The 26,876-nt window shown below is 39.8% G+C and overlaps 1 protein-coding gene across 5 annotated transcripts in view; it reads left to right on the top strand.

Annotated features, from left to right (window-relative positions):
• Positions 1-26,876, top strand: part of FOXP1 (forkhead box P1) — a 419,751-nt gene that overhangs the window by 79,840 nt on the left and 313,035 nt on the right. For 4 of the 5 annotated variants that reach the window (XM_006900487.1, XM_006900488.1, XM_006900489.1 and 1 more), the window contains one exon: positions 3,284-3,286. The exons of the other annotated variant lie outside the window; for it this stretch is intronic. In XM_006900487.1, coding sequence (XP_006900549.1) covers positions 3,284-3,286 — 3 coding nt within the window. The remainder of the gene's footprint in view (positions 1-3,283; positions 3,287-26,876) is intronic. 5 annotated transcript variants of the gene reach the window in all.

Genomic DNA, 26,876 nt, shown 5'->3' with positions numbered 1-26,876 from the left:
CACATTCACCCAGTGGTTCTGTGGAAGAAAGCCCAGCTGATAAGCTCTGGTAAAGATTGTGGTCCATGGGCACCTTGGAGTCAGCTCTGGCCCATAGCACAGAAGGAACTCGACCTGATCCTGCACTATCCTCACTGCTTCCCTTGTGCCAAGCCATCAGCAAAGGCTGGGCACTTCAATAGGGCTCTGCCCCTCAGAGTCATCTGAGTTGGAATTGACTTGGTAGAAACTAACAATACAACAGATTTTGAGTGGCTGTCTTAATAAGAGTCGATTGTCAAGCTTGGAGGTCTGTGCAGAAATATGTGGAGCAGGGATGGGAAACACAGAAGAGAGTAAGATTTTGTACTGGCTACTTCCAGTTCTCAACATATCAGCCAACTGTTTTAACTTTTCTGGAGAAAGTTAGTATTTGGAGAAAGTATTCCCAGTGCTTTCATTAAAAAATGAAAAATTGAAACAACACAAAAAAGTGAGTCTAAGCCTTATGGAGAAGAAAATAAAGGATTAAGAGGGGGAAAAAAGAGTGTTTACATAAGGAGGACTGTTGTTGTTGTTATGTGCCGTTGAGTTGCTTGAGACTCATAGCGACCCTGTGTACAACATCCCTAAACTCTACTCTGTCCTGTGCCAATTGCACCGTCTCTGATACACCCATCCGGATTACCCCAATCACTGAGTCAATTCACCTCAAAGGGGGCCTTCCCCTTCTGCGCTGTCCTTCCATCCTACCCAACATGATGTCCCTCTCCAAGGACCTGTCCCTCCTTGCAGCATGTCCAAAGTATGTTAGACGGAGCCTTAGAATACTTGCTTCCAAGGAGCAGCCTGGTTTGGCCCTTTCCAGGATGAATCTATTTGTTTTCCTACCAGTCCATGGTACCCTCAATACTCTTCTCCAGCACCACAGCTCAAAGGCAAAATTGCAGGTATAATCGAACAGTTAGCAGTTTTCAAGTTCTTCTTGTTAACCTGTAGGGATTTAAGGTTATGAGCTTCTTCATTATGTTTTTCGGACACCTGTGATAGTTGGCTTGTGGCTAAATCCTATTAATATGCAAAATGATCTCTTGTTGGTGTCCTTCCTCTGCTGTGGCATCAGTGTCAGTTCTTAGCAGCCCTCCAGGGCAGGGCAGAGGTGCCTCATGGCATTTCCCAACTTTTTATGGGAGCAGACTGCTTAGTTTCCTCTCAGACAGAGACTAATGGGCCCCACCTGCTGACCTGTCAAACAGCCCAGTGCTTAGCCAGGGTGCCAACAGGCTCCTAATTGTTTTTGGGATTTGTTTTTGCTTTTGTTTTTGTTTTCAAGCCATGGGTGACTGGTCAACAAATTCACTCATGCTAAAAAGTGATTGGGACATTGTGCTGTTTTGTCAGAGAGCATTGTGAAAATTCAAACAAATAGTCTTCTTTCAAAGACAGACTTGACTTTATTGACCTCTGCTGGAATTAGGAATTAATAGTGCGTGGATTTTGTTTTGTTTTTGTCTATGATTAATTAATTCCATGGACAGTTTTGTGTCATTTGAAAAAAAAAAGGTAAAAAAAAATGAGAGAAAGAGAATGATTTATAAGTCTTGTGTGGTCAGAAAGGAGAACATAAACATTTTGTGAAACCAGTCTCTTGAGTCTGTGTCCTAGAAACTAAGAGTGGGAATAATGCCTTTGACAGACTCCAAAGTATGTTTTTTTGTTGTAAAACATAAAGACTGGGAGTCTCCAGAGCTGTGGTGGTTCCCAGGTCTCAGGAGATTTCTGCCTTTGTCACGAGTCAGTCCTGTCACTCCTTTCAGTGAACAAGGCTTGTGCTCTCCTTTTTCTCACAGATTTCTACTGTGCTGTCCCTCCACTCTCCCAAGCATGATGTCCTTTCCCAAGGACTGGTCCCTCCTTGCAACATGTCCAAAGTATGTCTTTGCCTCCAAGGAGCAGCCTGGTTGAACCTTCTCCTGGATGAACCTGTTAGTTTTTTTCAGCAGTCCATGATATATTAAATACTCTTCTCCAACACCACAGCCCAAAGGCATCTATTTGGCTGTGACCACTTTGAAAAACTTGCTGTCATGAAATGGATTCTGATTATAGTTTGAAACATAACATTTTTAGAACTATTTTATTTCTGTTTGTTAATATGTTCCAGGGGAGAAGAAAGCACTTGGGTCTATAATTGTGACTAAAACCCCACTTTTGTGGTTTGCAGGCTTTATGGACTTTTCAAAATAAAATATAGACAGCTGCTGACACCTCCCCCAATGTGATAAGTCTCTTAACAGATTCTTGTAGAAAAGGAGACTCGACTCTTCAGATGAACTAAGATATAGTTTGAAAAAGAATCAAGTGGGTAAAGTTACCAGTTTTTTTCAAGATAGAAAATGGCTACAATTAAACAGTACAGACAAAAGTGAATGTAAATGCAATGGACTCTGGCTTCTTTCGTCATTTTTATTATTCTACAGGTTTTTACTTGAAGTGAGAATACCAGCAGTGAGAAAATCACAGCCATGCTGAATTCATTACTGCAGTAGTCACACAAAACCACGGATAAAATTTCAATAACTGCAGGCCACAGTTGAGTAAACAGTTGCACTGAAATTTAATTCCTGTTGACTTTTCCCCCATTCCTCGCCAGGGGCACATTCTGATTCTGTAGTACAAAGACAACAGGGGTTACAGCTTTGATTAATGTAGGACAGTGGAGGAGAATTAGAACTGTAAAATATGTTAGAAGTCCATGCAACACAAAGATCTGGCTTAAAAGGGCTTGGTATAAAAATGAGTTAATTATGCCATGTATTGAACTGGGATTTTCCAGTGGCCCCAGTACCATCCTTGATATAGGGAAAATTCATACCTAGAGGCAAGAGTTCAAATAAATAAATGCAAATCTTCCCACATTTATCCTGTATTACCAGAGGAAATACAGATGGTAGTACATGCCCTTTCACAAAGGAGAGCCCTGACAAAGTTTGACTGTGGAGTGGGGAAGCTTCATGATGAATTGGGTCCAGGAAGCTTCATGCTAAATTGGGTCCAGGCAGAATTGTTTAAAGGGGATCAAGAGGTTTGACAGCTTAGAGATATGGGGAGACTCTGGCTTTGCCACTTTTCTGGAAAATCAGAGGATCAATTAGATGATGACTGGTCAATTTACATGAGGGTAACAGTTGTTTGGAGATTGAGGGGCAAGTGCCTGCTGCCCTTCTGGTAAACACTGAAGGCCACCTTGAAGTATGGCTAATACACATGCTCTCAGAATTGACTTGGTGACTGTGCTCTAGAGCAGGTCCATCATCATGCAGAAGCCATCAACCAAGGAGAGATACTGCTGGGAGCGGAGAACCCAGCAACTCACCCACAGTCGGTCTTCCTCCTGCCAAACTAAGTGCATTCTCTCTAATGTTTCAATTCTATTTATATCTGAGCCATGAAACTATTATACCAATACTTTCCTAATACTATAATTTGATAGAGTTTCTGAACATGTTCTTTTAGCCATTGAGTAATTCTTTGCCCTATACCATAACTGCTTTTTATTCCCTATTATGCCTGCCCCACTTATAGGTCTGTAAAAGTTCCCCACTGGATATGCACTGTACCATTATGAGCAACTCAGCAACAAATACTATTATCAATTATGAAAGGAGGGGTTTTTTTCCTTTCCTTTAAAGAAAGGATCTTAAAATGTCCAGAGTAATTTCATAAACTGTGCAGATTAATGCATTTTAAAAGTCTTGAGTTTTAGAAAGCAGAATTTTATTTCCATATTGCTGCAAATGAGAGCTTTTTCAGATAAGCATATTACATAGAGCATAATGTTTAGAAGTTCCTCCATATACAGCATATGCTGTCAGGTCAATTAACAGAATGCATACTAGAAAATGTTTATTCAATAAAAATGAATAGCTGTTAAATAAAACAGCTATTTCTTAACAACATCCCATTTAATGATGGTGGAGTGTGTGTGTGTGTGTGTGTGTGTGTGTGTATGGTTTTCCCATAGTACCACCTGGCATATTTATTGTCTGCGAATCAGGGTAGGGAGATCCTTGGCTGCTGTGGTTCTGAGGTGTAGCTCTCGTTTTATAGGATGAGGGCAGTTTCGAGGGATTCTGTGAGAAAGACATAAAAAAAGAATAAGCTTCATTTGGAATCTGAACATGTATTATTTAGAAAGTATGGAAAGGCAAAGTGTTTACTTCACATAGCTGCTTTACTGTTTGGTTCAAGATGTCAGAACTCCCAATGCAGGAGGCAGTGCGGAATGTTTCATGTCAACAATGAGAGGGGAAATGTTGAATGACTATTAAAGAAGTCAGAGTGGTAGAGAGGATGGGGAGAGTTCCTGGCGGGCGGGGTGGGGAGGTGGAATATGAAAAATAATAGGCGGATCAGGTGGGGCTCCCCTTTGCCAGTGGGGGATGTAAAAGTTTAGTTGCTACCCAAGTCATAGGATAAGTGTGATTCAGAGTCAAGAAAAGAAGTCCAGTTATGCACTTCAAAAGGGAAATAGAAAGGACCATGTCAGAGGAACGTAGGGGTTCCCAGAACTGGAGATACACACTTCTCTGGAAGCTGTAGGAGTCAGAACTGGGCATACACACCATCCACCTGTGGCTGGGGACCACTACTACTGTTCTGTTGCTCTCAGTCATAGAAAATAGCTATTTCCCCTTTCTAATGAGTTTCTACCGTACACAGGTTCAGCTTTTTGCAGGTATTCTGACATTTTTCTTGGAAATAGAGGATGTTCTTTTTGGTTGGACATTAAGACATTTTCTTCACAAACTGGAGAGAAAAAAAATCCACATTTAGTCTTTATCACTGAGCTTACCAGCCAGCGGGTTTTGAGAGCAGCCTTCTCTAGAAGCCTTTCCAGCTTTTTGCTGCCCCTACAAAAAAGAATGATTCTCATGAATCACTGTACAAGCTTATGTGGAAGGAGTCTATTTCTCCATATCTGTTTGAGGCCAATACTAAATTTCATGGGACATCCACTTGGTTCTTTCTTTTTCTGTAAACAAGCCTGTGTGAAGGAGGTAGAACAGCTATGCAAATGAAGGCTGTGGGCGGGCTAGCCCTTCCATTGTGCAGTTTCTCTTTCAGAAAAGAGTTGCTTGTGTACTTTGTTGAGACTATCCCAAAGTGACTTTTCCAATTGTAACTGCCAGGAGGTAACTGTATCTGAGGGTAAGGTCTTCTCAGGAGCAGTTAGGCGGAAACAGAGGTCAATTCCCCTGTTTCTAAGAAGGAGTGCTTCCAGCAAAGGAGTAAAGAAGAGATCTTACTCTTCATTGAGAGCCCCATGAGGTCACGTCCTATTTTAGAAGTTAGCACTTTCCTTACCAGGTAGGTAAGAAAACCTAGCTGTAATTTTAAAGGAATTGACCTACCAAGATATTTTTGTTCTAAAGACACTATAAGCTCAAAAACTCATTGCTCTTAAGTTGGAAGGGATTCATAGTTGACCTTCCAGTGGGTTTCTTGAGACTATAAGCCACATAGGAGGAGGTGACTCATTTTTCTGTCATTGCCATCTTTGGATTTGAACCACTGAAAAGACACCAACTATTGGGTTGGCAGCACGACTTCTTACAGACAACTCCACCAGAGCTTCCTTTATAGTGTGGAAAATAGGGATGATCAAAAAAGCTTTTTTAGAAACCATGCCATCAAAATTTTGGTGATAGAATAAAACAAAACAAACATGGAAACAAACCCAAGACAGAAATTCAGATGATGCTGACAATTAAAGAAAAAACAACTCCAATAATAACAAACACCCTCCTCTCTTCAACATTTTTCCCCCAATTCATTTCACAACTATTTCTGGAGAAGGCATGTTTCACCCTTCCAACAAAATATTGTTTTCAAAGATTTATGTAATTTGTAATGTGGGCCTTGTGTAAAATTTTTTCAAGTTATTATTACTAAACAGTTGTGTATCATTAATCTCTCTGTTGAAAATTAAGATGACACGGGAACCAAGAAAGAAAAAGGTTTGTGTTCATAGAGAACATGAAAATAGAAACCTAGATGCCACAATTCATTAAGAGTGAAGTGTACCCTCTTGACATCAAGAGAAAGCTTCACTGTTTTAGGAAGGTAATTGTAAGCTCTGACCTAAGAGCTAATATAATAATTAAAAACCCCTCTCCTGATCTATTGTCTAATCAAAACTCACTTTTTGAACTTTGTGGAGATGTGACTTTAATGTTAATTTGTTGACATATTAATGTCAGTGGCCTCAGAGTTTCTTTGCTCAAATGATAGAAAGGCTCCCTTTATCCAAGCCCTGAAGGGAAGGAACCTCCTTGGCTGTTTTGTAACTGGTCGTTTATTGACAACTAGTGCTGAGCAGGCAGAATTGGAATGTTTGTATAATGTAAACCTAGAGCTCCCTGATGGAGGCTAGTATTCTTTTAGGCTGTGCATAGATTACTTGATAAAAAGGGTTACAAGGTGACTGCTTTTATGACAAAGTAGAATAGTAGTATAAATGCAGGGAACACCAAGAAAGCAGTTTATGTTGAACCCTGTTCTGCAGTTTCTTTTCATTGCTTTGTCTTTGAACTAAAATCTTTTGTAATTATAAAGTATTACTTGTAACATTCCAGAGACCTCTTTGCTAATGCTCTATTTGATTTAGTTCGGAGAAATACAACCACATTCCCATTCCCCCAATACGAAAATGTGGTGAATAGAGTTACTCGTCCGGAACTTGTCCTTGCTTTGTTCTAAAGAGAACAAATGCTTCTAAGTTCACGTGAGCTACCTGTTACACCGGTGTGTTTACTGTCTTCTTTTGTTTTGGATTTCCTGAAATAAATCTATTCTCTGCATTTCCTGAAATGTATTTCATCATTTGTTCATGTATTCTTTCACTGGACAAAATTTTTGTTGGAAATCTTAATGTGAAGGGACCAAACTGATGAATAATCAGGTGTGAGGTACTAGGGAGCTAGATTAACTTTGTATGTTTTTATATTTATTTGACCAGAGCTTAGTTGAAGCAAACAGTACAGTGCAAAGTTAAAAGCTGTAGGTTTAAAACCACCAAGAGGGGCCTTATAAGAAGAGACTGTCAATCTACTTGTATAAAACTAGCCATTACACCTGACCGAGCAGTTCTCCAGACACACGTGGGGCCACCTTCAGTTGAAATCAGCTTCAGTCCAGCAACGCAGACAGCCCTTGACACTTATTTGGCCAGAACCTGTTACGTAGTTGTGGTGCCGATTGTAAGTAGCTTGGAAGTTTGGTTCCACTTTTGAGCCACTTAGGTTTCTAACCCAGTAAATGTTTCTTAGTGGAGAAGACAAAGGCATACCAAATGAGGTGTTCTGAAGTAGTTTAATAGTAGAAGAAATAAGTTAAGTAACATACGTTTTTAAACAGAAGAGATCCCAGAGGGATGAATATTTGTGACAAGTTGTTTACAGCTATTCAGGCATTTAGTAATGGCCACTAATTGAACCACATGTTATTGCTTCTGCTGCTACTTGCCGCTGAGTTGGTGCCAGCTCATGGTGACCTGAATGGAACATTGTCTGGACCTGTGTCATCTTCTTGATTTTTCTTTCCTGTCAAACTCACCCACACTTCCTCTGCATTTGATGTGCCTAGTCATCTGTATGTGCCAGGAGGGCAAGGATAAGCCTTTCTGTTGTCTTGACACTTACTTGCATAGTATTCAGTCCTGCTAGACTTGACATAAAAAGTCTTTCACAGGTAATGTGTAAGGAATGTAATAGGGAGAGAGGGAAATGACTGAGTAAAGAGAGATTGCCAAGGGTGTATTGGGAAGCTGATAGTCTTCTGAGGATGAGATGTGAGAGCATCAAGGATGGTAGTTAAGTATGATGATTCAGACTATCCAATCTAAATGACTGGGAGGATGATGGCACCCAAAACAGAGAGACAGACAGACATTAGGAGGTCAACCAAGCTCCTAGTTTACCTGTCACTAGTAGGTTACTATTATAAAATAAAGAAATAAAAACATAATTTGGACATTTTTTTAAAACAAAAACTTAGTAAGGCCATTATGATAATGATAACCCTTATAAAACTAATAATCACTATTTTGTAAAATTGTATATGTTTATTCTTCTTGCAGAAATTGAGTGCTTCCTCTTTTGCCTTTTCTACTTAATAATGAGTATATCTTTCAAGAGTCACATGCTGATAAACTTCTCATTGAATAGGTTTATCTCTTCTAGAGAACAGAACTTACTTAGACCTTTGATAAAGCCTTTTTGTTCCATATTGACACAAGCTTCTTAGAATGCATTTGTTTTTAAGGTTAGAATGAATGCATGTTGTGTTTCTTTGTTGAAAAAATACAACATGCAATTACTAAACAATAGTGGTTTTGGAAGACTGCTTGCAGAGGTACAGATTAAACCACTTAGCAGTGGCATGACCTGCTCTTGTGTGTATGTTAAAGTTAAAACTTTCAGAGAGCGGGTAGGAAAAGAGGAAGGCCTTGCACTGAAACAGATGAGGGAGAGAATAATTTAAAAACGATGTATGATAAAGTATTATGGTTATCACAAGAGTCCACAATTAAGGTTGCATAGTGGAATGTACTCGCCTTCTCTTCAATCCTTCTGCGAGGACATTTCCCAGCATCCTCTGCATAAACCGACACTACAGATCTAACAGTGCAGGAGAGAGGGTTTGTGGTTGTTGTTTACGGCTGCTAGCCTGAAGGCTCTCTGCACCTGAATTATTTGATCTCTGAGAGTCTCTGTTACACTTTATCTATGAAAATCCCATGAGACAGGCAACAGTGTGAGAGACCAGCAGTAGTGTAAGGTGCAAGGTATCACAGAAGTGACTTGTGGCCTAAGCCATCGTATCAAGGAGTGGCTAGGGTGAGAGAGGTCCTGGATGAGGTAGACAGGAGGCCAAGGGATGCTTATGGAGCAGAGAAAGGGAAGAGACGAGATACAAGTGGGGGAGGGGCGCCGACACTGAATACATTGATTATTTCTTTAAGGGAAGGTGTCTTTCATCTGCTCTTTTCGGTAAAATGCTTTTCTGTCAGATGTTGTTCTGAAGCTAACCAAATTAAGATAGACGAGGAAGAATGATAGGCCATCCACTTCTGAAATATAACAGGCTTTCAAAACCCCTATGTACAGGGGAGCACACTTAGAGCAGACTAACAGTTATGGTGACTGAGGATGAGCCCTCAAATTTGGAAACACAAAACAAGAAGAACAGTTGTAAGCAGACACTAATGACTGGAACATGGAATATGAGAAGCGTGGAATGTAGGAAATGTGGACATTTTAAAGAAAGAAATGGAACACATAAATGTTGATGTGAGGTATTGGCGAAGTGAGATGGATTGGCGTGGGACATTTTGAATCAGATGACCATATGATCTACTACACTTGAAATGAAAAAGTGAGAATAAAACAGGTTTGATTTCATAGTTAAAAAGGCGATTTCTAGATCCATCTTGAAATACAATGTTATGAGTGACAAGATAATATCCATACACATAGCGAGAAGTCCAGTGAATACCATATCATTCAAATATATGTGCTAACAAGCAGGGCCACAGAGGAGGAAGTATATGATTTCTACCAACTTTTGCAGTCAGAAATTGATCGAACATGCAACCAAGATGCATTAATAATAATTGTTGACTGCTCAGAAAACCCCAAGGACTCAATTAAAACACAGAGTTAGTTAACCAATTTAAGTAGAGTGGCGGGATATAAGATCAGTATCCAAAAATCAGTGGGATTCCTCTGCAGTAACAAAGAAAACTCAGAGAAGGAAGTCAAGAAAGCAGTATCGTTTACAATAACTAAACACAAATTGAGATACTTAGTAGTGAACCTAACTAGAGCCACCAAAGACCTATACAAAGAAAAATACAGAACATATCTGCAAGACACAATAAAAGACCTAAAGAAATGGGGGGAAGTCCCATGTTCATGGATAGGAAGACTCAATATTGTGAAAATAACAATCCTACCAAAACCAATCTACATGTTCAATATAATCCAAGTACAGATATAAAATTCATTTTTTCAGGGAGATCGAAAGAGAAATTCTTACGTTTATTTGGAAAGGAAAAAGAACCTGAATAAGCAAAGCATTTCTGAAAAGCAAAAAAATAAGTCAGAGGCATAACACTCCCTGACTTCAAAGCCTACTACACAACGATAGTAACCAAAACATCATGGTATTAGTACAATGATAGGCACATAAACCAATGAAACAGAATTGAGAACCCAGAAATAGACACAGCTATCTGTGAGCAACTGATAATCAACAGGGAAACAAAACCTATCAACTGGAGATACTACAACCTCTTCAACAAATGATGCTGGCAAAACTGAACCTGAAGAAATCTGAAACAGGACCCACATCTCAGGCCATGCACAAATAAACTCAAGGTGGATCAGAGACCTGGGAATAAAGCCCCAAACCATAAAGTTCATCAGAGGCAAACTGGGATCAAGGTTAGATAGCCTAGTCTATGGTGTAAAGAGACTGCCAAATACAGCCAGAAATGCATACTCTGAAGAGGATAAATTTTATGAACTGGACCTGCTCATGTGCATCAAAAACATTTTCCAACATAGTACAAAGAAAACCTACTGAGTGAGGAAAGAACCCCGTCATTTGACAATACCACTTCAGACAAGGGTCTCATATCAAAAGTTTACAAAATCCTACAGTTCCTCCACAAGAAAAAGACTGATAACACAAAAAGGGCAAAATATATGGCAAGTATTTTCACAGACAAAGATATTTAGATGGCAAATAGACGCATGAAGAAATTCTCAAAATCACAATAAGATGCCATCTCACTCCAGTAGAAGTAGTTATTGTTAGGTGCCTTCGAGTAGACCACAACTCATAGTGACCCTATGAACAGGAGATCTGAACCCTGTTTTGTCCCGTGCCATCTTCACACTTCAGACACACAAAAGCCCATTGCAGCCCCCTGTCAATTCACCTGGTTAGAGATCTTTCTCTCTTTTTCTGACCCTCCACCCTTCCCAACATCATGTTTCTCTCAAAGGAATAGCACCTCCTAGCAACATGTCCAAAGTATGTGAGGTGAAGCCTCATCATTCTTGCCTCCAAAGATAACACCGGCTGCACCATCTATGAGATGTTCAGTACTCTTCTCCTACACCACAGCTCAAAGACATCAATTTTTTTTTCTGTCATCTTTATTCATTGTCTAGCTCTCAGTTGCATAGCAATCAGAAAAACCATGGCCTGAATCAGCTGCACCTTAGTTCTCAAACTGGCATCATTAACCCTCAATAATTAGGAAAGGTCTCTAACTGCAGATTTTCCCAGTGCAGTGTGCCTCCTTATTTCCTGACTACTCATATTAAGGGTGTTAATTGTGGATCCAAGCAAGATGAAGCTGTTGACAGTTTTATTCTCCTCTCCAGCCATCATGACGCTACCTGTTGGTCCATTGGTAAGAATCTTTGTTTTCTTTATATTGAGATGCAATCCATATTGAAGGCTGCATTTTTTTTTATCTTCTGCAAAAAATGCCTCTAGTCCTCCTCACTTTTAGCAAGCAAGGTTGTGTTATCTTCGTAATGCAGGATACTGATAAGTCTCCCTCTATTCCTGATGTCTCACTCCTCTTCATAGAGTCCAGTTTTTTTAATAAATTGCTCAGTATGCAGATTGAAAAAGTATGGGGAGAGAATACAACCCTGACACCCTTTCATCTCAATTTTACATACAGTGTTCCCCTGATCTGTTCGCACATCAACATCCTGGTCCAGGTATAGGTTCCAAATGACCACAATTAAGTACTCTGGGATTCCCATTTTTCTCAGTGTCAGCCGTAACTTGTTATGATCCGCACTGTCAACTGCCTTTGCATAAATAAAGCATAAATACACATTCTTCTGGTATTTTTTCAGCCAGGCCCTATCTGACATCAGCAGTGATAACCCTGCTGTCATGCCTTCTTCCAAAGCCTGTTTGAACTCTGGCAGTTCCCTATCTGTGTACTGTTCTAGCTGTTTTTGAGTGATCTTAAGCAGTATGTTGTTTGCATGTGATATTAATGACATTACTCTATAGTTTCCACATTCATTTGGATCCCCTTTCTTGGGAATGGGAACAAATACAGACCTCTTTCAATATGTTAGCCAGACAGCTGTCCTCCAAATTTCCTCGCATAGACTGGTGAGCACATCTGAAGCTGTATCTGTTAATTGAAATAAGTAAATTGGTATCCCATCCATTCCTGGAGCCTTATTTTTTTGCCAGTGCCTTTAATACAGCTTCTGCATCCTCCTTTATTACCATTGTACTTCCTGAAATGTTTCAGTGTCAATTTCTTTTGATACTGTGATTCTGTGCATTAACATGGGGCTGTACAATTTGTTGGGTGAGTGCATGAGGGAAATTGGAAGAATTGGTCTGGAAAACATGGTATTTGAATTTTGCAAATAAACTAGTGTAATTTTTTTAAAAATCAGGAAAGAAATACATAAGGAATGTGTCTTATCTCCATACATTTTCAGTCTGTATGCAAAACAGATTATTTGGGAGGCTGGGCTTTATGAGAAGGAATATGGCATCAAGATTAGAGGAAGACTCATCAACAACCTGTGTTGTGCAGATAATACAATCTTGCTTACTGAAACTGAGGAAGACCTGAAGCACTTGCTACAGAAGGTCAAAGACCTTCAATCTCAATTGAAGCTCAGTATCAAGAAGACAAAAGATTCTTGCCATTGGACCAACTGACAGCATCATGCTAGATAGAGAGAGATGGAGGTTATTAACAATTATAGCTGGCTTGGTTCCACAGTCAGTACTCTTGTCACCACAGTCAGGAAATCAAAAGATTAATTGCATTAGGTAAATCTGCTGGCAGGGACCTCTCTCGAGTTCTGTAAAGCAACAATGTCAATCTAGAGACTAAGGTGTGTCTAATCCAGTCCATTTTTCTTCACAATTACTTGCTATGCATCAGAGAGCGGGACAATGACTAAGGATGACAGAAGAAGAATTGATGCCTTTGAGTTGTAGTGTTGGAGAAGAGTCTTGAACATACCCTGGACCACCAAGAAAACTAACAGTTCTGTCTTTGAGATGGTGAAACCACATTTCTCCTTAGAGATTAGGGTTCTAAAACTCCGTTTCACATACTTTGGGCATGTATCCAGGAAGGACCAGTCCTTGGAGAAGAACATAATGCTCAGAAGGGTTGAGGGAGGGACAGTGCAGGAGAAGAAGACCCCGGATGAGATAGATTGATACAGTAACTGGGTCAGTGGACGGAATTAGTGAGACTGGCTCAGGACAGGACAGGCTTGAGTGCTGTTGTTCATAGGGTCATTGTGAGTCACTGGCAACTCAACAGCACATAACCACAGTATGAGGTCTTCTTCAGCAATTCATCTTAAAATAGACCATTTATTGCACAATCTGTCCTTGATACAACCACACATGAGTTGTCATTTTCACCACCCCTTGCTGAAAGAGGTATTGATATCTGCTGATCCTAGTCATGATCCTGTCACTGTCCCTTGAGTCAACCTCAACTTGGCTTTTCCCTTATCAGTGAAAGGAAGGTGACACTGTGTCTTTTCATTATTCGAATCCAGTAACTTTTAATCTGAAGGTTATGTAATGAGATACAAACTAAGAGATGATCATATCCATTTTATGTTCACTGAAGGGCACAGTTCCCCTGATCCTAGCAGAGGGAAAATTGTGTGTATAATGTATAATGTCTTTTGCTTTACAGCAGCAGAGCCATGCCTCTCAGAGGCAAGGAAGAAAGTATTTTTGGACACTTTTACTAAAATAAGATGTGGTCTCCTAAAGAGGAGCAAACAACTTTTTATTCAGTATTAATTGTTCAAGTCTATGCTTTAAGCAGTAGTTTCACCTTTGTAGCCTCCGGTATTGACTGCTCTTACCTCTCAGTGAACTCAGCCACCTTTTACAAGGTTAAAAACTGGGAGCGAGTGACATAATGCTCATTCTTTCCTGATGACTTTGAATCCTAATGTATATGATAAATAATACTGTGATGGTATTGCTTACCTTGCCTCATTTTTTTTTACTCTTCCTGGTGGTATCTCCATTTTAACTCAATAAGAATTCAGCAACCAAAAGTATAAAGTGAAATGCCTTGCTTTACAATGTGCATCTGTATTGTGATATTCTGATTATCTCGTTGGATTTCTATTTATATTCTAAATGGTAAATTTTGTGCTAGGTATGATATATATATATATATATATAATGTGTATATATGTATCTCATGTATGTATAGGCTAACTATATCATCCCTTTTGCTTTTTAAAAAAGAGGGCTTAGGTATCATTCATAAAAACTAAGATGTCATATTCACAGTTGAAAGCATAGAGATTTTTGGTAATTTGAAACTTCCATCAGCCATTTATCTAATACTTTCATTGGCTGTTTCAGCTACAAAGCATGTGTTAAATAAGCCTGCAGCTTAGACTAGAGATTGGGAGATCATGCCTCACAGGCCCAGTCAGGCCCACCAGTGGTTTCCATTGTTGTATATGACTGAAACAGAGTTGACTAGTTGCCACAGAAATTTTGTGCCTGATAAACCTAAATCATTAGCTAGCTGGCAACTGAGAGTAAAATATTTGTTCATCCCTGGGCTTGGCAGATGTGACAGGAAATGTTTTCCCCTCAGAAATTTCTTTTAAAATGACAAAATTAATGCAACTTTTCTTTCTATTTCCTAAACTATTACACACTCACAGACACATCCTTCTGATTTGTTTTGTATTTTCTGGAGTAGAACTCACCTTGCAGGAGCTCTCATTAGCAGGGTTTCTTTTTTATAATTTAAGATGAAAATACTATACATATAAAAAGTTTTGACGTAAGTAGTGGCTGAAAAGAATAATCTGCCAGCCTGCTTAAAAAAATAAAAAGGAGGTAGGATGCACAGAGTTCGTAAAAAAAAAAAAAAATAGATGTTCTAGGCTACGGCTTCATTACCAAAGAGAATTCACTTTAAAATGCAGCATATCTGATATTTATAGCCCACTGGTCAGTCAGAAAGAAACACTATTTTTTATATCCCTGCATGGAAAGAATTGATAATTTAATCAGAGTGAGACATGTCAATAACAGTTTAAAAGCAGAAGAAGGAGCATTCTTGTGAGATGACAAGCTGATGGCAGAGTGATTTAGGCAATAAATCCTAGGTCAGCCGAAGAGGGAGAACTTGTGTCTACGGGTGGGAGTATTTAAGAATTTGGTAAAATTTAGAAAATAATAATTAAGAATGTGAGGACCTGCTGATTTATTTTAACCCATCCCATCAGAAGCAGTGTACATTGAGCTGTATGTGTTTTACTTAGGGCTTAGATATGAAATGTCCAAGAATGGCTTTGACATTTTGCCATTCATAATTTTAAGATGAGAAAGGCGATATGTGTACTGTGGAGGGACTGGAGGCATGCAGTCAGTAGAGGTAGAGGTCTTTTGATGCGGGACCCCAGCATCTGAGTTTATTGGTCTTCAGGAAATGATCCGGGGCCTATCTGTTTACACAGGCCATTGCCTGAGTTGAGTGTACAATTTCCAGAGGAAAAGACGAGGTTTGACAAGTCTGGTTATTTGGATGATGGTGTTCATATTTCACGTACTTTATATTAAAATTTGACCTGTTCTCCTCTCTTTCTCCTATAGCTAGAAACCACAATGTGTACTTTCAGAATAGTTGTGAAAGTTGAAGATATTTGCTCCATTTAGCTATTTATAAACTGACAGCATTTCTTAGGGAAACAGGCATGCATGATACCATCTTTTCTGCCCTCCTTCTTTTGCTTTCTTACTTGGACCTGATTTTCAGTTTTTACCACATAGCATATTGTTATAGCTTACAATTTGTGAAAATATGTTTAGTCTGCCATGGTAGGTGTGTTCTCTGGCATAAACCATATTTTTAATGTCATTCTTTCATATTTTGCAGACTCATGGCCCTTCCTTTGTGAATCTGAAAAAATTCAAGCATCTTTAGCTCTGAAAGACATGTGTGTTTTGTGCATTTACAATTATAGTTTCACAGGCCTCATGCTCCTAGTCCCCAATAAGAAAAAAAATATACAGGGCATACTTTTGAGTGTTAGATTTGCTAGTGATGTTTTGACAAACTGTCTTGAATTTTTCTATGTGTAATTAACAATAAATATATTTGTTACCTTGGCTGGATCTTGGCTGAAAGCACAGAATACCAGAAAGATGTTTACTTGAATTTTATTGACTATGCAAAGGTGTTTGACTGTGTGAATCATAAAAAAATTATGATTGTAACATCATATTGATAAGAATGGGAATCCTGAAATACTTAATTGTGCATATGTGAAACATACACTTAAACCATGAAGCAGTTCTCTGAACAGAACAAGGGGATACTGGATGGTTTAAAATCAGGAAAAATGTGCTTCATGGTTATATTCTTTCTCCATACCTATTCAGTGTATGTATTGAGCAAGTCATTTGGGCAGTTTGACTATGTTGTTGTTGTTATGTGCCGTCGAGTCGCCTGCGACTCATAGCGACCCTATGTACAACAGCCCTAAACTCCACTCTGTCCTGTGCCAATCGCACTGTCTCTGACACTCCCATCCCAATTATCCCAGTCACTGAATCAATCCACCTCATAGAGGGCCTTCCTCTCCTGCGCCATCCCTCCACCCTCCCAAGCATGATGTCCCTCTCCAAGGACCGGTCTCTCCTCACTACATGTCCGAAGTAAGTTAGACGGAGCCTCAGAATCCTTGCCTCCAAGGAGCCACCCGGTTTAACCCTCTCCAGGACAAATCTGTTTGTTTTCCTAGCAGTCCATGGTATTCTCAGTACTCTTCTCCAGCACCACAGCTCAAAGGCATCAGTTCTCCTTCTATCCTCCTTGGTCATTGTCCAACTCTCTGATGCATAACAGGTGATTGCGAAGACTATGGCCTGTATCAGACGCACCTTAGTCTCCAGAGAGACACCACTGCTCTTCAGCACTTTGGAGAGGTCCCTAACAGCAGACTTTCCCATGGCAATGCGCCTTTTAATTTCCTGGCTGCTGGTGCCAAGACTGTTGACTATGGAGCCAAGCAGACTAAAGCTGTGTACAATCTCAATCTCTTCACCATCCATCCTGATGCTGCCGATTGGTCCAGTGGTGAGAATCTTTGTCTTCTTGACATTGAGCCTCAATCCATATTGCAGGCTGCAGTCCTTGACACTCTGCAGCAGGTGCTTCAGGTCCTCCTCAGTTTCAGCAAGCAGGGTTGTGTCATCCGCATAACGCAGATTGTTGATGACTATACAAAGAAAAATATGATTTCAGGATTGGAGGAACACTCATCAACAACTTGCATTATGTGAATGACACAGTTTTGCTTTTGAAAGTGAAGAAGAGTTTTAAAGCACTTGTTGCAGAAAATCAAAGATGACAGCCTTTAATATAGATTACATCTCAACATGAAGAAAACAAAAATCTTCATCACTGTACCAGTAGACAATATGCGCATAGATGGAGAAAAAATTCAAGTTCTCAGCAGTTAAATTTTATTTGCACAGTCAACAACCAGGGCAGCAGTGGTGAAGAATTCAAGAGATATGTTGCATTAGGAAAATCTGCTCTCAAGAACCTCTCCAAAGTGCTCACAAAGAAAGATGTCGGTTTAGAGACTTAGATGTGCCTGATCCGAGCTACAGTATTTCCAGTTGGTTGTGTTGGTGAAGTATACTAAATATACCATGGACCACCAAAAGCACAGATAAACCTGTCCTGGAGGGAGTGGAACCAGAGTGCTTCTTAGAAATAAGGATGGTCAAACTTCATTACACATATGTTGAACCTGTTTTTGGAGTGGCCGACTCCAAGAGACCTCCAAGGAGAGCCCTCCTCAGTGAATTCAAGAATTGGTTTGCTTCACAAAACACTCCAATAACCAGCCACATGGAAGAAGTGATTAATGTGAAGAAAGAGATGTCATCCTTGACAATTAGCTTCTTCACTTGCAAACTCACACCTATCTGGAAACTGTAGGGAGCCCATACTTGTAGGCAATCAGTGCCCCAGTTTGCCATTTTGGAAAAAAAAATGTATCTTAAGAAATACAGAATTATTCCTCCATACCTACTAGCAGCATTACTGACAGTCCTGCACACAAATGTTTTAAATTTAGAGACAGAGTTAAGGACAGAGTTTGCCTCCAGAATCTGAATTGAATCAGGGTTTAATTTCAGATAAAATCTTTGGGGCTCATAACTTAAAAAACACAACTTTTACTGGCATTACGCAATTTGCCACGGGTCATTTACCAAAATGTTTGTATATGTAAGCCCAGGTTCTTTTTTTTTCTTTTTAAGGAGGGATCGACGGCAGGGATTGGATTTTGCTAAAATCCAGGTGGCAGTTCAGTTTATATTTAATTTTAATTGGAACTCAAATACAGGCAAGAGAGAAAATACCAACCATGTTTTCTTTACTAAGAGAGTATGGGCCAAATTTTGAGAAGCTGTCTTTTTTTTTTTTTTTTTTTCCCCTGGCTAAATTCTTGGGCCTGCAATTTTATTTTCTTTTATTTTTTAAGAATTGAAGTAAGTTTTACACATGGCAGTGATTTCTGTGTCACAGTGCTGCACACTCTCTTTTCTGTACTTTCAATTCAATTAGTATACCAAACCAGAATGTCAAGTAATTACTATTACACGTGGCCAATAGCTTCCCTATGTGGTTGTCTTCTGCTTTCTTTTTTTTTTTTTTTTTTTTTTGTCTTCTGCTTTCATTCTAAGCTGGGTGTGGATCATCTTAATTTCTGGAAGCAAAGGGGAGTTTCTAGGGAATTAAGAACAGAGTAAAGAAAGGGGTTTTTGGTTTGGTTTGGTTTGGTAGGGTAGGGTATGGTTTGGTTTTAAAGCCAGAATTTTTGAAAGCTCACCAACTGTGTATGTGGCTGGCTATTGGTGTGTTTTGTGAAGCACACATAAAATACTGACAGAGAGACTGTGGCACTTTAGGAGTGGTAGTGTTGCAGAGCAAGCTGTAAGGAGGCAGACACAGGCGTGCACTAGGGCCCACAAATAGCCCCTGTCCCCAAGTCGGGAGGACCACTTAGGTGTAGCTCAGAGGTCTTCAGTTGAAAATTCGTCAAATAAGTTTTCTTTTTCTACCACAAAATTAATGATACACTTATAAGCAGAAACAATAAAAAGATGCAGGCATGAAAGCAAACAGAAGAAGCAGTTTTCACTCTCTTAAAGGCTGTTACAGTGATACTGACGATGGTATCACAAAGCAGTCTTTTGGTTGTTGTTTAAAAAAAGATGGTTATATCTTCATATATTTACATACTCTCCTATCCTTAGTACAGAATTTTATACATAAAATAGTGATTTAGTTACCAGTATTGGTATTTATCAATCATTAGGACTTGTTAGTGTTACTTCTCTTGAAAGAGTTTACATTTTACGTTTACTTTTTTTTTTTTTAGGAGAAGTATGTGTTCTTAGTTTCAAATTTCATAGGTGTCTGCCTGGTTAATGCTGTTTTGCTGACCTGGCTTTCTGTAGCTGCTCCACCTCCACCTTCATCTTTGGCTCAGATTTGTTTTTAGGCACAAGTCTTTGCTCTTCTTTCTTGAGCTTTATATTGTGGTTTAGATGCAGGTTTACAGAGCACGTTCATTTTCCAGTCAATAATTAATACACATTTTGTTTCTTGCCATTAACTGCAAAATCTCCTTCATGTAGCAGCTCTCCTCCTTTACCCGCCTGAGCTCAGGCTGCCTTGGCTCAGTGGCATTGTCCCTGCCTTCTGAACTCTGGTTTTGGGAAAACTGCTGCTTTGGTCTGGCCGGTTGTCCTGAGGAACACCTTCTTCATGCGGTTGCTGTTCACAGATGTGCCATGTCTGTTGTTTGGCTGAAGGAGGGTGTCTGAGGTGCTTGTTCACGGGGTCCCCCCAGTCTCTATCAGACCTCTAAGTCTGGTCTTTATGATTTTGAATTTTTTTTTTCTTCATTATTCTCCCACTCTATCCAGAACCTTCTATTATGATCCTGAGCAGAGCAGACAATATAGGCATGATGCTTGAAAATTATATTTATAAAGAAATATTCAACACTGTAATAATAGATTTTTAAAAAAAACAAACTCACTTTTCTACGAAGATGGCGCCAAAAGCAAAGAAGGAAGCCCCTGCCCCTCCCAAAACTGAAGCCAAAGCAAAGGCATTAAAGGCCAAGAAGGCAGTCCTGAGGGCAATCACAGCAAAAAAAAAAAACCCTCAAATTTCCTCTGACCACTGAGTCAGCCATGAAGAAGCTAGACGATAACAACACACTTGTGTTCATTGTAGATGTCAAGGCCAACAAGCACCAAATTAAACAAGCTGTAAAGAAGCTCTATAACATTGATGTGGCTAAGGTCAACACTTTGATTAGGCCTGATGGAGAGAAGAAAGCCTATGTTCGACTTGCTCCTGACTGTGATGCTTTGGATGTTGCCAACAAAATTGGGATCATCTAACCTGAGTCCAGTGGGCTAATTCTAAATATAAATTTTTCTCACCACAAAAAACAAAACAAAACTCAAACTCTTTGCCATTGACTAAGAACCAACTTAAGAATTGATGCTTCATTGGATTTCCACAACTGTAAATTGCACAGACGAGATTGTCCATCTTTCTCCCGTGGTGCTGCAAGGGGATTTGAACTGCCTATGAGTTAGCAGGGCAACTACCTAGGGAATACATCTGTTCATCTCATTTTCAGTGAATAATACATTTATGCAGTAAATAATACATTTATGTTTTTTGATGGAGAGTCTTAAACATCCCTACAGACACAGACTTTCACAGATCCAGTGATACTGTTGTCACTACCAATAATAATAGTCAGGAGCCCTGGTGGCATTGTAGGTTATGTGTTTGTTAGGCTGTTTATCCAAACATCCTCCAGCAACACTGCAGTGTGTTTAGGATTGGGTTAATTATCACAAAAAGAATAGTCATTTCAGTTGCCAAATTTATTGAATGCTTTCTTCCTTCTCAAATTGTGTGCATTCTCAGGAGCCCTGCTGGGTTAAGTCTTCTTACATGTCCTGCCCTCACTCTGCCCAGGTAGAATTAACCTCACATAGTTTGTAACTCCTCCAGCTCATAGGGTAACACAGCTTGTCATTGAAAGAGCCCAGATTTTAATCACATCTGCCCAACTCCAGAAGCAGATCCTTGTGAGCCTTGTGGTGATGAGCCCTGCATTCCTCTTTGGGGTTTCTACCATTTTATTCACCTTCCTTTCCCATGGGGAGTCTCCCAAAATATTTTCCCATTCAGCATGCCTCCATTTCTTGCTGAGTCCAGAGAGCAGATGCCAAATATTTCCACCAACCTTTCCACTTCCACCCTTTCCTATTCTCAGATAAAGTGCTTATTTTTAGCAAGTTTTCTCTGAAGCAGATGTGCCTTGTAGCCTTTGTTTGCATCTCTTCAGTTCAGAGGCAGCTTTTTACCTCACACCTGTTGTCCTGCACCCTTATAATTGAAAGCTAACTCTGGTAAACTCAGACAGAAATTAGCTTAATTTCTTCTGTTTCTCACATACTTCTACTGGAAGGTCTAAGTTCTGATCCAGAAATGACAGAAATTTAACAGTATGCTGGCGAGGGTCACAGTACACTGCAGAATACAGGTGAGGCAACGGGGTTCTGAAATGGTCCACACCATACCTCCAAACCACACAGCTCTTCTTGGGCACTGTCTCTTGAACTCACTAGGGAGGTGGTAATATTGAGTTTTAGTAAATGGAGAACCTGGATGTATTCCTGAAGCTTCATGTAATAAGCTGCAAGCAGTGGTGTTTGTGATAGATTCTTCTTATTGTTGTTGTTAGATGCCACCAAGTCGAGTAAAAATCATAGTGGCCCTATGAACAACAGATCTGAACTCTGTCCTGTCCTGTGCCATCCTCACATTTCTGACATATTAGAGCCCAGTCACTGTTAATCCAACTGAGGGTCTTTCTCCAACCCTCTACCTTTCAAAGCATGATGTCCCTCTCCGAGGAATAAACTCTCCCAGCAAAATGTCTGAAGTATGTGAGATGCATCTTTGCCTCCAAGGAGCACTCTGGCTGCACCCTTCCCAAGACGTACTTGTTTTTTCTTTTGGCAGTCCATGTGATGGTCAGTACTATTCTTCAACACCACAGCTCAAAGGCATCAATTCTTCTGTCACTCTTATTCATTGTCCAGATCTCAGATGCATAGCAAGTGATCAAAAAGATCATGGCTTGAATCAGACACACCTTAATCCTTAAATTGATATCATTGCTCCTCAATAATGTGGGGAGGTCCCTGACTGTAGACTTTCCCAGTACAGTATGTCTCCTGTTGTCTTAACTGCCAGTAGCAAGGGTGTTGATTGTGAATCCAAGTAAGATTAACTCGTTGATAACTTTAGTCTTTATCACAGTGATGCCTGTTGGTCCAGGGGCAAGAATCTTTGCCTTCTTGACGTTGAGATACAATTCAATTTTGAAGGCTATATTTTTTTATCTTATGCAGCAAGTGCTACAAATCCTTTTCACTTTCAGCAAGCAATGTGTCATCTGCATAATGCAGGTTATTGATGAGTCTTCCTCCAATTATGATGCCACATTCTTCTTCATAGAATCCAGCTTCTTGAATAATTTGCTCAGCATACAGAATGAATAGGTATGGAGAGAGGATACAACCCTGACACAATATCATTAATATCACATGCTAGCAAAATACTGCTGAAGATCATTCGAATATTGCTAGAACAGTACATAGATAGGGAACTGCCAGAAGTTCAGTCAGGATTTAGAAAAGACCTGGCATCAAGGACATCATTGTTGATGTCAGATGGATCCTGACTGAAAGTAAAGAATACCAGAAGAATGTCTGTTTATGCTTTATTGACTGCAAAATCATTTGACTGTGTGGTTTGTAACAAGTTACGGCTAACATTGAGAAGACTGGGGATCCCAGAACACTTACTGTGTGTGTTCATGGGAAACCTCTATCTAGACCAAGGGAGTTGTGTTAAACAGAGCAGGGAAACACTGCATGGTTTATAATTAGAAATGGTATTCAGGGTTGTATGCTTTCTCCATACCTATTCAATCTGTATGCTGAGCAAATTATCTGAGATACTGTACAGATAACTGGTAAGCTGTCATATTGGGTCAGACATGTTCCTTTATTTTACTCTTGTGTTTGGGTGCACAGAATGAGAAGAAACTTTTTTCCAGGTGCCCCAAGCAGCTACCATGGTCGCATAGAACTGGAGAAATACCTTCTGTTTTTCTTAGTACTGTGTAACAAGCTTAAACTTTTTTATCAACCAAGCTTAAACCTTTTTTTATCAACCAAAAAGTATATTTAGGAAAAATATTTCTGGTACTCTGCATTTCTTGAGGAAAATTACTCATCTAGCTCCCATGATAAGAGTTCATCTTTTTGAAGTTACCACACAGTTCTTGTCTTAGCATCCCAAAAAGAGTGGCATATTTTAAATTAAGAGCAATGAGTTCTGTTTACAAACTGTCTTTTTCTCCCCAGGTATGACTTTTCTGTTCCAGGTTCCCTTCAACACCACTCCGGTCAACAAAGAACAATTGTTATCACAATAAATAAAAGATAGTAGTCACTGAGGATGTCTGACGAGTCTTAAAGTGAGAATTTTAAATATTCGTAGCCAACAAGTCAAACTGTACATTTCCCTGGCCACACAAGAATGTATCTGTTTCCTGTTTGGGAAATAGTCTTAACTTTCATCACTTGTTTTGCTTTGTCCACCAGTTACCTTGAGTAGCTCCTTGACTATTTAACTGGCTTACATGTTAGTTTATCACTGTCTTGAAGCTGCAGAAGAACCCATATTCTAAGCTGCGGAGGGTCGTTGTTTATCTACCTCTCACTTTTGCAAACCAACTATTGGGTCTGCTTTTGGGCACACACACACACCCCCCCCCCACACACACACACCAAAAACAAACAAAAACTTTTAAAATAATCCACATAAAGCTGAATTTTATTTAAAGAAAAGATATAATTTTGGAAGTTCTCATTTGGGGCAAGTGCTTGACAGGCAGGGAACATCTCTTAGTTCCTCAGAGGTGTTCATGGTAGTCACATCTGTGTTTTTGCTCTGAAAAAAAGGTGCATATGGAGGGCTGAGGAAGAGTGTCCAGCTATGTAAGTTTCAAGTTGAAGTAGGCTTGTCTTTCTGGTGAATTCAAAGCTTTAGCCACAGTAGGTGCTGCGGTTTCTCAATATCCTAGACCCACAACTCCATTCCAAGTTTTATGGAACCTCACTACTGGCTTGATTGTCACCATCTTGATAGATGGTGAAGAAATTGAGATTGTTAACAACTTTAGTTTTCTTGACTCCACAATCAACACTCTTGGTACCAGCAGCCAGGAAATTAAAAGACAAATTGCATTGAGAAAGTCTGCTGTCAGAGGCCTTTCCAAAGTACTGAAGAGAAATTATGTCAGTCTGGAGACTAAGGTGCACCTGATCCAGGCCATACTCCTTGCATTTACTTGCTATGCTACAGAAAGCTGGACAATAACTAGGCATGATAGAAGGAGAATTGATGCCTTTGAGATGGTCCTGGAGAAGAGCATTAACATTGAATGGTAGGAGAACAAACAGGTTCATCATAGAGAGGATGAAACCAGGCTGCTCCTTGGAGGCAAGGATTTTGAAGTTTCATCTGACATAACATTGGTTATGTTGCAAGGAGGGACCAGTCCTTAAAGAGGGACATCACATTTGGGAAGGTGGAGGGACAACGCAAGAGAGAAAGACCCTCAAGGAGATGGATTAACTCAGTAACTGGGTGTGTCAGAGTCGATAAATTGGGCTCAGGATAGAACAGAGTTTAGGGATGTTGTACATAGGGTTGCTGTGAGTCACAGGTGACTCACCAGCACATAACAACAGTGTTATCTCTTAACCCTTTCTTGGTTTTGCTCAATAGGATGCTTCCTCTAGCCCTAGTTACTGGTGCTGAGATTCTTTTAGAATCATAAGTCTTATAAATATAGATTGGAACTCAACATCAAGAAAACAAAAGATTCACACCACTGGGTCAATTGGCAGCAGCATGATAGATGGTGAAGAGCTTGAGATTGTTAACAGCTTCAGTTTGCATGGCTCCCGAATCACCACTTTTTCCAGCAGCTAGGAAATCAAAAGATGTATTGTACTGGGAAAGTCTGCTGTCAGGGACCTCTCCAGGTACTGAAGAGCAGTGATGTTAGTCTAGAGACAAAGGTGCACCTGATCGTTTGCAATTACTTGCTATGCTTAAGAAAGCTGAACAATGACTAGGCATAATGGAAGGAGACTGGTGCCTTTCAGCTGTGATGTTGGAGAAGAGTATTGAATATACCATGGACTACTCAGAGAAAAAACAGGTTTGTTCTGGAGAGGGTGAAATCTTTGGAGGCAAGGATTTTGAACATACTTTGGGCATTTTGCAAGGCATGACCAGTCATTGGAGAGGGAAATCATGCTTGAGAGGGTGGAAGGAGAGTGCAAGAGAGGAAGACCCTCAATGATATGAATTGATTCTGTGACTGGGATAATGAGGAGGTTTTTCAGAGACAACAAGGTTGGCTCAGGATAGAACAGAGTTCAGAGCTGTTGTACATATGACTTCACAGCACATGTTTTGGACTACTGAATTGACAGATCTTCAGTTCAAATCAATGAGGCACTCCTTCAGAGAAAAAAATGGGCAGTCTTCTCCCAGAAAAATTCCCCACAGGTCCAGTGTGAAAACAATGTATATGAAGTTTATGAATTTTGTATGTAAACCAGTATAAAATAAAATAAAAATGTCCAGCCTTAGAAACCCAATGAAGGGCACCATAAGTCAGAAGTGACTCAAAGGCTGTAGGGGTTTTTGTTTCCTTGTTTTTCATAGAAATGATAAAAGTACATTTGTGTTGTCCCTCTGGCACACATTTGTCTATGCGGAGGTGGTCCCAGCGCACCCTCATCTTCAGTTCTCCCTCCTTGCCTCACACTCCACCTCTAGGCATGTGAATGTGCTCTTTCCCCTCCTTTTTCTTGCACTGTAAATTCAGAATTTTTTAAATTTCTCCGATGTTCTAGTCCAGGCTCACATTTTATGGATGAAGAAACTAAACTCAGACAAAACAAAGGCTTTATCCTTTGATTTACTTTCGCATGGAAGGACCTGATGTGTTAAGAAGCAAATCTTTTGGGTTATGATGGGGACCCTTCCATGATCTGTCAGGATGGATGAAATCAGAAATCCCTGTGGTTGCCAATGCCATTAGGAACAACATTCAGCATGTAGGGTCCACATGTGTCACAGTGTGTGTACACACACACTTGTTCTTAAAATTTAGTTATCAGTTACTTTCTTTGCTGTCATCTTTCTGACAGACTTTGGTGGCTAATATGGATTGCAATAATTTCAGTGGAGCTTCCAGACTAAGATGAACCAAGAAGAAAGTCCTAGAGGTTTCCCTCTACAAGGCAGCGACTGTGTGAGATGGCAACAAAAAGGACTATTGGGGGTGGGAGGCCCAGCAACACAACATTTCATACCAAGTTTTGTGAGGTTACCAGGCATCACAGAGTGACCCTACACCAATTTACAACAAAATCTTTATAAAGCAGCGATCAATTTTTGCTGTAAAGTAACGGACAGAATTTTTTTTTTTTTACTTTGCATACTATTACATCTTTGTCATAAATACTCTCTGTGAAAACAGCTTTAGGGAATACATATATATATGGACATGAGCGTGTTCCAATAAAACTTTATTTCCCAAAACAGTAGGCTG

Source organism: Elephantulus edwardii, unplaced genomic scaffold (genome assembly GCF_000299155.1).
Source record: "Elephantulus edwardii isolate Elephantulus edwardi_28Jun2011 unplaced genomic scaffold, EleEdw1.0 scaffold00285, whole genome shotgun sequence".
NCBI classification, from domain to species: Eukaryota; Metazoa; Chordata; class Mammalia; order Macroscelidea; family Macroscelididae; genus Elephantulus; species Elephantulus edwardii.
Note: the sequence above shows the minus strand (reverse complement) of the source record. Positions and strands in the feature narration are given on the sequence as shown.